We start from the raw sequence: 14512 nt of genomic DNA, 5'->3' as shown, positions 1-14512 counted from the left end.
TAGCAAAGATTTAAATGTTTTCTGCAACTTATTCAAGTCGCTAATCTCTATTACAACTACTGCTATCACTGCTTTTAAGTACAATTACTTCCCCATTTTGTGAGTTATTTTGTAAAGTGATCGACAGTATTCTAAGTTTCATGAAAAAGGAGTGAATAAAAAGACACTTTTCATGAATAAAAAAGAGTTTTCAAAACTCATGAGGCCACTTTTCCATCATCTATGAAGCGAGATCTTCCCGACATCATATATAGCAGAGTGGCAGCTCACCTTCCTCTGTGGGGACGTAGATGTTGAGATAGAGGCAGTCCTCGCTCTGGTGCGTCATATACGTGGCTGCTGTATCCAGATTCGCGGTGAGCCAGGGTGGCATCATATCTCCCAGCATGCTCCTCTCGTCTAGCGATTGCGGACACACGGGTGCAAACTGGGTTACGTTGCGTATCCCTGGCCAAGGTAGAGGGGGCTCCGGGGCTTGAAAGCGTCGATCTCCAGTGGGAGGTCTGGCGTAGGGCACACCCAGGTACTGAACCACAGGGCCCAGGAGGTCAGAGGGCAGAGGGGTTAGCATACCACGGATACGGCCTTGGGCTGTGGATATGACAGGAACAGTCTGCTGGGCTGAAGAGGATGGAAGCGAGAGGAACAATAGAATCCCAGCAGAGAAGCTGAAGAAGAGGATGGAGAGAGGCGGAGCTCTCCCGGGCCTCCGCTCATCCATGGTTCACGTGAGATATAAGAGAGTGAACTGAGAAGAGCAGAGAGATGGATGTTCTTCAGAGGTGCACTACCGTTGACCACAGCTCCTCCTCAGCTTGGCCCATAGCACGTCGGACACAGCGTCTCGTGGGTGCTTTCTTCCTTCTCGTCTCAGTGTGACTGTTGATTCTTCAGAGTGCAGTGACTCAGTCCCAGTTTGTCCCTTGAATCGCTATGTGTGTGGATGTTTAAGGGGATGCATGTGTGTGAGTGTGTATGTGTGTGGGTCTTCGGTTATGTAAACAGTGGCATCACTGTTCTTCCGTCACTCTCGTCTTCCGGTCAACCCCATGACAAGAGCGAACACCCTCCTGGAAAAGAGACGAAGCCAGAGAAGGAGTCAGAGGAAGAGAATGACAAGCATTCTTGCTAAACACATGCCTCTCTACACACACAGAGGACATCACACGGAATTATTAATAACGCTTAATAATGGAGCAGTGACTCATTATTCATATTCTTTTTTTTTTTCCAGGGTTCTACCCCATAACCCTGGGGGGGTGATTTTCCCGTGAACACCTCGGCTGGTGAATATTCAAAAATGTAAATGTTGCAAGACAAATTAAAACATGAATCATCACACAGGGTCATTATTTAAAAAATCATGAGAAGTAGAATATGTTGTCAAATAAATGACGTCATAAGGAATAAGGTCAGAAAGTACCATAAATGGGGTAAAGCACCTTATTATTCAACCTATGTAGCCTGAATATGTGGAATGAATAAAAGAGGGATTGATGGATTGCAAAATATACTATGTGGAAAACAAATAAGGAAAATTCTATTTTTTTTTTATTGAAAATGCTGGAAAGATTCATGTCAATAGAAGGAAAAAGTGGAAAGTATTTACCTATTCTTGAATTGTCACATTCATACTTTATAAGATCTTATATTAGGATCCATTACAGTATGTTTTTTATTTATATGGAGAGTACAAGTTTCTAGTCCATTAGAAGGCACAGACAAGCAACCACTCACACACATCTACACCAATGGACGCCCCGTAACTGTGGGAGGAAACCATAGTGCCTGTAGGAAACCCAAGCGCAGTGGGAACATGATACTCATGAGACATTTGAGTACGTATTTAATGACTTCATCTGGAATTTCCTTAACCCAAGCAGCAGTTTGAGCCATCCCATTGGCCCCTCCCACCTTCCTCCCAAATAGACTCCTCCCCCTGCAACTTTGTAAAACTGAATGATGAGTTGGATTGAAGCGAATGTGCAGAGAAGAAAAGGTCCGCCACTGCTATACTACCAGACCCATAATGTACTGCATCAGTTGAAGTTTCCATAGCAGTTTCCTAAGACCTAATGCTTTGATAGAATTTCAAAGTCTCTACAGAAGTTAATGCTGACGTTATTGCTGCTTCGTTGTCCAATTCACACGTGTGGTGAGTTTAACTCCATGTCAGGCTGTCGTTGCCGATGTGTCACACGGACGAGATGTGTGTCTCCAGTATGAGCCACAGACATATGTCACGTCCTCGCTACGCCGTTTCACAGATCAGAGGAGCGGATGGGGGGGATTGGGGGGTCGGGGGTGGGAGAAGGGTGGAGAGTCACGTCTCATGCTTAATTAAACCGCGAACACACCGCAGGGCTCCTGACCTGTGTAGCATGAGGTAGGACGCCTCTGACACACACACACACACACAGTAATATCTCTATCTCGCTGTCTCAACACCACACACTTCATGTTGTCTGAATGCAGGCTCACAACATTCCACAATTGGCTGCGCACGCATTCCTCACTGATGCTAGCTGGCTTCCTTTTTATTCTCTCTGACACAAACACACTGAGGGTCTTCATCTGACACGCTCCACCTTCCCAAACATACCACAAATGAACACTCACTTGAGCCTCTCGAAATTGCACCTTTTTTTTTCATTCTCTCCTTATAGTCCACCACATACTGTGCACCAGAAAGGACACGTGCATATAGACACATACCCACTATAAATCAAGCTAACAAATACACAACACAGTAAAAAGTTTTCATACAACTAGGCAACATATTACACACCCAGGTGAATGTTTAAACTCGACAGATGTAAGAGACTGAATAGCTGACACACTCACAAGACATTTCTATTCCACCAGTGCACAAAGCATCAAAATGGGAAATTCCCGTAGCAGCTCAGCCTCGGCGGGAAGGACACTGCTTCCACTCCAGCTTGAGGCAACTCTCTGAGCCAACATGGATCCTTTTGTGAGAGGTTTCTATGTTCTCCGCATGTTCCTCCGCATGGGTTTCCTCAGGGAACTCGGCTTTCATCCCACACATACAGAGGTGTCCGCAGGTGTGAGAGGAGGTGAGTGCTTGTCCCCAGCTCCTCGACTCCATTAAGGGATTTTGTTAAATGAATGAAGGGATATTTCTAGTGATTCTATTCCCCATCACACACACTTGGTGACCATAAAAGCGAAGCCCATCACTCTTGATCACTTGAGGAACGTTCCTACCACAGAACACACACACGCATATTTACCGTGATTCCCACCTTCACACACCGTCATGAACACATATCATTTCAGCAGATAATGCTCCTGTGTTGCAGAGAACTTTCAGAACTAAAGATGCATTCTCCATATTTGGGCACACTCTCTCACGCACACACATGCAATTAGGTTCCAACTGAAACAGACAGAAAATTGATCACTTAATCTCTTAGGGTGAACCACACACGCACACACACACACACACACGCACACACATATATATAGATATAGAAATGTAATTTACACAACCACCTCCAAAAAATACATCTCACACACACACTCGCCAACACACACACACAGCTGCTCCCCTGCTGTTCTCACTCTGAGGGCAGAATATTAACACATGCAGAAACACATCGCATCAATTTCCGTGTTATTACACACACACACACACACAAACACACGCTCACGCGCACAGTCGGATTCTGATCAGTACTATCGCTCCGCCCATGTTGGAGTGTGTTGCTGTCCAAGGTGCTAGTTAACATTCCAGTGGTGATCACACGCACACGCGCGCGCGCGCGCACACAGTCGCCGAATAACGCTCCATTTATCAAAACGATCCCCCCCACCCCCCACCCCCCTCCCTGACATCCCGTCGTCCTCCACATTCTCTCTCAAATCTCATTCTTAAAGGGCGAAAACCTGGTAGAAGATAGCGTAAAGACTGCGCTCATCTGTGCGCAGATCTGCCGCCGCGGAAGCTGACTACGACAAAACACACTCGCTGAAATAAAAAAAAAAAAAAGGCTCGACACGTTTCCCCCGCTGCAGCAAAACATCTCGGCAATGGCAAGCGGGAGAAGAATGTACTGTTTCCTCCCGAGTGGAGAGACACGAGGTCCCGGGAACATGCTCCTGCGCGCCGCAATATTCACCTGGTGTTGCCGACGTGCCCGGGATGGAGAGATGTGACTCTGCTGCTGCTGCTGCTGCTGCTGCTGGTGCTGATGCTGCTGCTGCTGGTGGTGGCACGTCTCCTGCCTGGATAATACCCCACCACCAACACACACACACACACACACACGCATACACACGCGCACTCAGACAAAAGAAAGAAAAGAAAAGAAAAAGAAAAACCCTTAAGCTTTAAATCCGATAATGGAGGCAAAGAAAACAAAATGGATGTAGAAAGAACTGAGGTGATTCTCCAAGGGGTGTAAAAAGGCCCAGGACGTTCAGATGATCAATCTCCCTCTCTCCCTGTCTCCCTCTCTTTCTCCCCCTCCCCCATCCCTCCTTCTCTCACTCTCTCCCTCTCTCTTCGTGTCTCTCCCTGGATGCGATTGGGCAGTGTGGCAGGGAGCAGCTACTGATCCAATGATACGCACCTTTGGTACTGTGAGGAAACGGAGGAGAGGAACGACCCATTCAAAACACACACTCAACATTCCGCTGCCACATCTGAACACACACCTGTAGACGCTTGGTAACAGATGCCAATACATTATGACCACCTGTTCAGTGTCTTCGACGTCTTCTTTCGGAGGCGGAACTGAAGCTGGAGGTCTGCAGGTGTCAAGTTTATAATAACCAGACCAATACCAGTAGAAAGAATGTCAATTAAAGTGAACTTATTTTTAAAACTATTCTATTTAGTGGCCCGTGGATCAGTGTTTTGGCGGAGGGTAACCTCCTCCAACTCTGAAACCGCAGGTCTGTGCCAGAGAGGTTAGAAACCGCTGTTTAAATGGAAATTGGTGGAAAACATGGAGGTGTTAGGTCTCACTATGCCGTTCTGTGAAGGAGAGACCACTTTGGCCCCAACTCTTTTTGGGTTCTGTTCACCAGCTAACAGCCGGAAGTGAAGGTCTTCAGACAGTGAAGAATTGAATTCTTCTCAAGAAGTCCTCTGGACTTTGCCTAGTGAGAGGGATGCGTAGTCTTTGCAGCACTCGTGTTTGTTCTGACATTCATGAGGAGGTTGTCTCCATCACCCACTGCATCAACTCATCCACCACCTGCACCAGAAAAATCTGCACGTCGTTGTTGTGTAGAGAGATGCAAGTCACCTGAAAGGTAGCCAAAAAGTCTGCCTGCTGGGAAAGAGATCAGCAGTATCCTAAAGTCATGTCGAACATCTCTGCTGGCCAGTCAGAGAGTCTGCCCTGAAGAAGGTCCAAACCATGGTGGTCCTCGAGGGCAAGCATAGCGGAGCAGAAGGGGTCAGTGGGAACGGGCCCGTACTCTTGAGCCTCTTGAGTGCAGTGAGTTGTATTTCAGTAAGGAAAATGATGGGCTGGCGAGACATGCCCGGGTGGTTCAGTCCAAGCAGTTATCCTTGTTCTGATCGTATCCGTTTGAATCACATGGAAATGGTTCAGCTCCCCTGGCAGTCACATCCAGACAGGTTCTATCTGTGTCAGTGGAGGAACCCCGCTACCAAGATTTCAACCTCAAGCTCCACTGTGATTGGAGTCTGAATCTACCCCGTAGCTTCCTCGCAGCTTGACATTTCTGTAAAACCTCCCAAGAAAGAGTGAAATTTTCATGAGATCCCTGATCTCCCCCTCATCTGACAGCAATCTACACCGAGAAAAAAACTCCCTCATTCTTGTCTTTGGAGAGGATAAGTCAACCTTAATATAGACTGCACTACTTTTATTTTTAACCTTATTTGTAACCTCTCTGAAAGAAAATATAGCGATTTTAATTTTGGTTTTTGGACTTGATATTACTTCCGCTGTAAACAGGCTTCTTTTGAACATACTGCAAAGTTGTCTTCTGACCTGGGAACCCCTGTCTGTCCTACTTTTCATCCTCCCTAGTACTGCCTCCTTTCTTTTCTCCATCCTTGGATTCAACTGCCCTATTCTCAGTCGGGCTCTATCTTCCTTCACCTCTATACTCTGAGACACATCCTCTAACTCATGAGCAGAGATGGTCCTGGAATCAATCGGTGCACTGGTTCTTCACTCTACACACCATACAGCGCCGCCTCTCTAGGGCTGTCTGTTGACTTGTCATCTTGGTGCTGCACCATCTAGACAGCAGCTCCCCTTGCACCAAGTCAGAGGCGGGAAGTTAGACTTCCTAAATGGCCACATTATAAAATGTGACTGTTATGAGGGGCCATCATGCCAAAAGAAATGACTATGAAATGTGATGGAAAAAAATCTAAAATAACAAGGACAAAATGAACCATAAAAGGTTCAATGGACGCAAGGATATTACAAAGTGTATTTACAGAAACATTTTACATCTTATTTGAATAGAAATCATAATAAAACTATGGACTAAACATCGAAGATAAAAAAGCATTTTTTTCAAAATATATTATGAATTTTATTTCAACGAATTTTGAGGAAAATACTAAAATGATAAACGAAAAGTGTAGTCATGAATGCATTGTATTTACTGTTGAACAAGTACTGGCTAAACGGGAAAAGGATTTTTAAAAAATAACAGAAAATGACAATTTATCAATTGTATATTTAAAGTCTGAGGGCTGCAAAAACACAGGCAAAGGCCTGCATAGGGCCCCCGGGCCGCATTGGCCCAGTTCTGCACTAAGTGCCACCAACACACAAGACCTTAACTAAAACCTGATCCGTGTTATCCAGTATGTGTTTACTTTGTCCAATTCCATCCTCAAACAACCATTAAATCTCCATTTTGAGTCTGAAATCTGAAAAACAAAATAGATGAAGCTTGAGTTTCTGGAGAAAGAAAATGGAACTGCAGGTTGCCTGTTTTCTGAGGCAGAAATAAATAGATGCACCATCAACACCAGACAACGTCACCTGCTCACAGCAGTCGTGTCAGAGTACACAGTGACCTCTTCTGGTGTGGAACAGAAGATTCTGTCCCATTCAGCTCCGCCTGCCTGCAGGAGCGTTGTTGTGCGTGTGTTTGTGTGTCAGTATGGTAATGCAGTGGGTCTGCAGTCGCTACTCGCTGTGTTTGGGAACACTCCTCACGTCAGCACAGGCTGCCGCAGCATTCAGGACCTTCTATTTCTTTTCCCAACAATCTTCCATCGACTCATCCATCTCCATGTTTCCGTGTCTCACTCTCTGAGTGAGCGTCTCTGCTTGGCTCCACCGCCCCTCAGCATGTGCTTGAAGAAAATGACGGGGTTAGTAAGATAGAAGTAAAAAATTGTTTTTCAGAGCAAGAGACCTTCAAGTATCGTGAAATCTTTTTGTTGACGGAGGTCGGAGGTCTCCAGCGAGTAGCAGCAGCTCAAGTCAGAAGCTCGCCAAGCGATCGGTTGCATTATAGCAAAAAAAAAAAGGTCCAATTGAACACATCCAATTGAAACTGCAGCTGCCCCAGACACTCCCAAAATGAAACCCTGGTTTGTCAACTCAAAGGAAGAGAAGTTATTTTTGAACTGTTTTGTGTTTCACAAATTTACACAAGTGTCTGATCTATTAAAAAACGTAAAAGCTGCTTGGGATAAAAAAGTCCCTCACTGATGACAAAGTAGTCACTTGCATAAAAGTGATGAAAGTGAATCAAATTCGATATTAACAATTGCATTACATTACAACCGCTGCTGTAGTAGGTGGTGCTGAAGCGCCGGACCGTGGCTGAGGATTTGCTCTGTTGGCTCGAACTCAGAAAGGTTTGACCTTTAGTCTTGGTGGAGTCATTGTCTCGATGTCGAACCAGGTTCAGAATTGACTGTACATCAGGCCTGGTTCATTGGTCGCCCAGGTCCCGGAGTTGAAGACCGTGTAGGAAGCTATGTAGTCCTTTGGGATTCGGGCATGTTGAAGTCCATTCAATGTGGATCCTGTTTGTTATGACTCACCCCATGTGAGTTCATGATGAATGGTCAAATGCGAGCGCAGTTTCGCTGGTGAAGAGCAGCCTGATTGAGCAAGCAACAAGATATGAAGATACAGTTGTATCCTCCTCATGAAACCCTTTGTCGGATGTCTTTACTCCGACATAAGCTATGTACTTTCTCGCCTTATGTGGCATTAAAATATGGGCACAAACCATCAGTATCTTCAGTGGAACTCTCCATATTCTGAGCGAAAAGTCCTGCCTCTGTCTCAGTCTAACATTAGCACCTGAAATCAGCAGAGAGAGAGAGGCGACTGCAACAAGCACATAACATTAACTTGTGCCTTTGGAATTTCTTTTAACCCCAGCGCTCGTGCTCCGACCAGGTCGATTGACTGTCGTGTCTCGTAGCACATATTCCTCACTGCACATATATATATATCTCAGCGGATATGACTTCTGCTCCACAGACCTTTAGAATGAATGTGTAATTGTACTGAGCAGTTTATGTCAGCAGCCATACCTTAATACCTGCAGCTCTGTGCTGGTGTCAGCAGACTGTGGGCGTCCACTCCTACATTGGATTTTTCACTCGGCGAGTCTTCATTTTTATGCTCCTGCTGCACAAATGTTCAGTGCCGAGGCTGTTTGTATTTGTCTTTTTGTCTTGTACAAAAGTGCAAGAACAATGCACATATACAATTAACACGTTTGACATATAGCTAGTGAGCTAAACATGATGAAAGTAAACGCAGATTGTCATAACTTGGGCCCGAAAGTCGAAAGTCTTTTTTTCATTTATTCTTCCTTAAGTGCAAGAAAAGATGAGCCAGAGTTGGTACAGTATGTGCAGGGAGATGGGTTGCATTCATCTTGCTGAAGGGGAGAAAAGCCGGATTTTGGACCGTGAAGTTTTGATTCGGTGGGATCCCAATGAGCGGAGCATCTGGCGTTCCTGGCGAGAAGGATCATCTGGTATCCTTCCTTCTCACCCCAAGGAGGATGGCAGGAAAGCTCTCTTCAGAGCGGATAACTGCTGCAGTCTGTTCCGGACTGAGAAAGTTAGTGAGGAAGACCACAAGACAGCTGAGGAGCTGAGGGACTCAAACATCATTTGAAGGAGACGCCATTCCTCACAAGGGAGCAGCGGTTCATGTCCGACATCTTGGTTGAGGACGATAAAGTCACTCAGGGCGATGTGGGTTGAAGACAGTTGGCTCTCTCCGGAGGTTCATGATTATTTCTTTTAAGCTGCAGTTTGTTCAGCAGCAGGTCACTTGTTGGTCCACCTCCGACCAGTTCTTCTGCTCTCCAGAGGCACCCATGCTAAATGAGGTCACACTGAGTTAATAAGATTACAGCCAGAGTCACAGAGGTCACATCAAGCCAGCAGATCACCACCGCCTCCATTAGGTTTGCAACTTAATAGAGGTGGTGGTGAACGGTTCTATCAAGTGTGGTACACCAGCTGAACAAAATTCAGATGTGAAAGCAGTTACATAAAGGACATTCTTCAATGGAAAAAGTTGCGGGAAAAATTCTCAGTCCTTTTGGTTGACAGTGACTGAGTTGTTGGAGTGGGTTATCCATGAATTGGAGTGTAGTATGTATGGGTCCATTGATGATGGTACATACATACATTTAAACAACAAAATATTGGATAATAAAACCTTAAACTAAAGCTCTTTTAATGTCTTGAAAATATTTGTATAAGAATTTCAAGTACATTCAGCGTAGTGGAAACCCTGGTCATTGTGTAGCGAAAAACCTCCCTGAACAAAAGCAAACAGATGCTTTTGTTTGCTTTTGTTCAGGGATTCCTCCATGTTTGTTGTTGTAATTTTTGTTGCAATTTATTAATTGTAATAATGTCGTTATTAATTAATCATAATTAATTCAGTAAAGTCCCACCACTATATCTATCTATCTATCTATCTATCTATCTATCTATCTATCTATCTATCTATCTATCTATCTATCTATGTGTCTGTCTGTCTGTCTGTCTATCTATCGATCTATGTGTCTGTCTATCTCTCTATCTATCTATGTGTCTGTCTGTCTGTTTGTCTATCTATCCGTCTGTATGTCTGTCTGTATCTATCTATGTGTCTGTCTGTCTCTCTGTCTGTCTGTCTGTCTGTCTGTCTGTCTGTCTGTCTCTCTATCTATCTATCTATCTATCTATCTGTCTGTCTGTCTGTCTATCTGTCTGTCTGTCTGTCTGTCTATCTATCTGTCTGTATGTCTGTCTGTATCTATCTATGTGTCTGTCTGTCTCTGTCTGTCTGTCTGTCTATCTATCTATGTGTCTATCTATCTATCTATCTATCTATCTATCTATCTATCTATGTATCTGTCTGTCTATCTGTCTGTCTGTCTGTCTGTCTCTCTATCTATCTGTCTGTCTGTCTGTCTGTCTATCTATCTATCTATCTATCTGTCTGTCTGTCTGTCTGTCTGTCTATCTATCTATCTATATGAATGCATATGCAAAAAAAGTATTAAAATGTATACACAAGCAAAACAACAAAGGCATGGGGAGAATATAGTCTGTATGAGGTCTATAATATTATAACAAATATTGTCACTCTTTTCCAGGTTTAAAGGCACGAGTCCCAACAATGCCCAAGGTCTCTTGGGCTTGATAAATCATTGAAGGCTAATTTTAGCATAGGCTGTTCTGCGGTTAGCATCAATGTCCATAAACTGACTCACAATTCTGATTTTCATCTTGAAAAATATTTTTCTGCCTTCCCATCAACGCTCAAATTCCCCTTTATCTGCACAGTTTTTATTTTACTTTTCCAAAATTAATTCTGTACAGTTATGATCTCCACTCCGACTGGACAGCTCTTTAAACTTCTACTAAATGAATTTGCGGCGTTTGTGGTCCTCATGAAATTACTTGGAGGGCCACATTTGGCCCTCGGACCTTGAGTTTGCAACAGCAAGGCCAGTGACTTCCAGCGAGTTGTGGGGGAGTAGAAGAAGGTTCCTGCATCGTGTACATATTGAGTGTGAGCTGGATGATCAAGAGGAAACAGAAAGCAAGGCGACCATCCGTCTTCACATCAAAGTGACTGGCAGCTTGTTAATCTGTGGCGCAGAACACCTGCATAAAGGAATCGGCTTCCCTTTGTCTCAAGACACAGCAGGTCCATTACAACGAAGCCCTGGACGGAAGAGTGACGTAAATACAAAGAGACACACAGCTCCCTGGCCGGCGTTCTTTTTTCTTTAATTGCTCATTCACAGAGATTAGAAAACTCAAGAGCAGAGCAGAACATTTCAATGTCAATTTTCTCCGATGGTTTACTAAGTGCTCTCCCCAAAACCTAAAGCCATTCTGTGGCGTGTTAACACCACTGGAACACGAGCTTAATTATTATTCTGCGGGGTGAGCAAGTGGGACTGAGCTCCAGCAGTAGGGAGACTTGTGCATTATTGGACGAGTGCTACTGAAGACGGGTTTCCCCGAGTCGAGGTTCAGCCAAGATTAACAGCCTTTCAAACCAGATCAGCGGTAATCTGCTTTAAGATCGTCTCAGTCCCACTCTGGCGGAAGAACAAATCCAAGACTAAACTCAGACTCATGTAAACATTCAGTAGTCAGGTGTAGCTGCAGCTGATCTGACCGTTTTTTTAAATTGAATTAAATAACCAGATCAAACCACTTTGACTGGGGAAGGCAACAACTACAGCTACACCACAACAACAGCCTGACTGAGTCATGTTGAAAATAACTCGGGAGCCTGTGGTCTGTGTTACATAGTCACTGTCAGTGACTTGCAGACACCATGAAGGAAATTCGACCACCACTATTTTTTAGGGTGACATTTTATAAGGAAGGGTGAGTGTGTCCACGTCCTCAGAAATAATTATGGCTACAGGGACCAGCTGTAGGATCATACTGTCTGAGTTATGTTTTTCTCTGTTTTCAAGTCTGACACTGACATTTATTTATTTATTTCATTTATGTATAATTATAATTGTATATACAGTGGTACCTCGGTTCTCGGCCACAATCCGTTCCAGACGTGCAGAGACAGGAAGGGTTTTTCAGCCTCAATATGAAGAAAAAAAACAGTCAGTAAATGTAGCTAACGGGACACGTCTGCATACAGAGGCTGCGTTATACACAATAACAAAGCGTGTCGTGGGTCAGCTGATCGGTCCGTGCACGTTAGGTGTTTTCCGGCTTTTTTCGGGGGCGTTCGAGTTCTGGATTTTCGTTGGAGATACGAAGCAAAAAGTCTCACATTTTTTGTTCGAACTCCGATTTGTTTAAATTCTGGGACGTTCGAAAACCGAGGTACAACTGTATTGTGAGTAGTTTTTTTTTTTTTTTTTTGCTTTTCAAGTTGGGCTCTTAGGAGTTACATTTGAATGGCACTGTTGTGATCCTCTCAGGGGAATCAATTTTTTTAGGTCTGTTGCCACGGTTAGTTATCAGATAACAGAATGGTAGCCGCTTACTACCTGCTATCGTAACAAGTAGCAAACATGGTGCCCAATGTAGTTACTGCTTTACACAAGCAGATGGCAAACATCTAGCTGTTGAAAGTTTTGTAGTAAAAAGAAAACGGAGCAGAGACAAAGTTGTTGTAGTTACACAGCCAGCGCTTGACAGAGAGCAAGAGAGTGAATTTGACAGGCTCAGATTCTGAAGAGGAATATTTGTACTCCGGTGAAGATCGTTCAGTGAGACAGAGAGTGGCGGCAGTACTGCACTTAGTGACAGCCTTAGTGGCACTCTACAAGCGGGAATGTGAAATGCAAAGATGACGCCGCGGGAGAAAATACAGCGTAGATAGCAGCTGTTCATGCTCCCAACGTAGGCGACAGACGCTCATTGTTGCTTGAGCGTTGAGGAAGACAGAGCTCTAAAAGTGATGTAATACACCAGGGGTGGCACCTGGTGACATCATATACAATAAAGAAAGTCTACGTCTAAGTCTATGATTCTTGTTTTAGCTCATTTCCAGTCCGATACGTTTTTGGCGTTCACCTGAAATAGCTTGTATTCGATACAAGGTTTATGAATCGTTGTAGTAGTTGGAGTACTGACAGGCCTCTAAACCACACCCTCACACAGGACGTCCTTGGTTGGTTTAAAGATTTTACAGACTGGGAAAGATTTTTTCTCATTTTCAAAGCTTGATAACAGGATTGATGCACAGAAAATATGAAATTATTTAAGACACATACATACAATTATTAATACCTGAAAATATTTCTACCAACAGCAGCTTTAACAGAGACTAGATGTCAAATACTCCCACGTACATGTTTGTATACCGTGGAGACATGGTAAAAAGTGGCTAAGCACAAGCTGAATCCATGTATTTTTAAATTAGAACAGGAATCCCTCTCAGTCTGGCCTCACCTTTCCACCATGCTGGAGTCATCTGTCCTCACCAACCCGGTGTCCAGAGTTCTAATGACGCCTCTCCATAACTGTAGCCGGTGCAGAGTGACTCTATTTGTCCATCCATCGCGTCTTAATAATTAATGTCTTTCCAATTCTCCCTCACTTATTTTGAATTAGACCACCCCTCATTCATCTCCCAGCCCCGCAGCGTGTCTTCAAAGCATTCCTTCCGACCGTCTATTAAATTATCTCTCCGTCTCTCAGCAGCGCAGCTCTCCTCCCGTCCGCTTCCCTCCCGCTGCAGCGTCTCTGTTAAAATATTTATTCATGCCTTGAGCACTTTTTTATATATCTAACACTTACCTATCTTTAACTCCTCCGTGGCTCTGATTTGCCACGACGCACAGGTTTGTGTTGTCACAATATATCCGACTTGATGTTTGCTTTATAGTTACTGATATCCCTGAGTTCTGTGTGTGGGACAGAGTTCAGTGTCTCTCACACACACAAACGTAGAAAACAAACACATGACTACTGCGTCAACCAGAAGTCTTTCATGTCTACAGGGTGTGAGAGGATTCATACGCGTAAAATGTCTTTCTGTACGTGACTGAGAGGTTTGAAGTGTGTGTGAGAAATCCTTGCGTATGTGTTTGTTTTTAAGCATATCTAACCTAGTGAGGACCAGTGTTGGAGGAAAAGCCCTCCTTGTGGGGACCTTATGCTTTCGTGGGGACATTTTTACCAGTCCCCACAAGGTTAAGCCTCCATTTGAGGAATAAAACTTCAAAATAACTGGATTATTAGAATTGGGTTTCCGTTTGGTTTAGAGTCCTGGTAGTTATTGATAGTTAGGTTTAGGGCAAGAGACTGGGGAAAGTCAATGAAATGCCCCAACAAGGACAGTGATACAAACATGTTTGTGTGAGCGCACATTTGCCAGGGAGCAGTTTTAAATCTTTACATTTGTCTGCAAGGGATGTCATGTGACTCACATATGAATTTCGTAAGTGTGCCAGCAAGTGCTTCTCATTTGTTGACCAAGAAATTACAAATAAAAAATATATATGTGGGGACTAGATTGAAATCGTGCATGAGGATGTACTACATCGTGTACTACCATTACTGATAGCATACTTC

The 14512-nt window shown here is 44.1% G+C and overlaps 1 protein-coding gene across 2 annotated transcripts in view; it reads right to left on the bottom strand.

The window, feature by feature from the left end:
• Positions 1-4474, bottom strand: part of LOC128765887 (neuroligin-4, X-linked-like) — a 33115-nt gene extending 28641 nt beyond the window's left edge. For both annotated transcript variants that reach the window (XM_053877105.1, XM_053877106.1), the window contains exons 1-2: positions 4143-4474; positions 271-1070 (exon numbers count right to left, since the gene is read on the bottom strand). In XM_053877105.1, the coding sequence (XP_053733080.1) occupies positions 271-721 (451 nt within the window). In that variant the 5' untranslated portion in view covers positions 722-1070; positions 4143-4474. The remainder of the gene's footprint in view (positions 1-270; positions 1071-4142) is intronic.
• Between the last annotated feature and the right edge of the window lie 10038 nt (positions 4475-14512).

Source organism: Synchiropus splendidus, chromosome 10 (assembly GCF_027744825.2).
Source record: "Synchiropus splendidus isolate RoL2022-P1 chromosome 10, RoL_Sspl_1.0, whole genome shotgun sequence".
Taxonomy (NCBI): domain Eukaryota; kingdom Metazoa; phylum Chordata; class Actinopteri; order Syngnathiformes; family Callionymidae; genus Synchiropus; species Synchiropus splendidus.
This window is presented reverse-complemented; position numbering and strand designations above follow the sequence as displayed.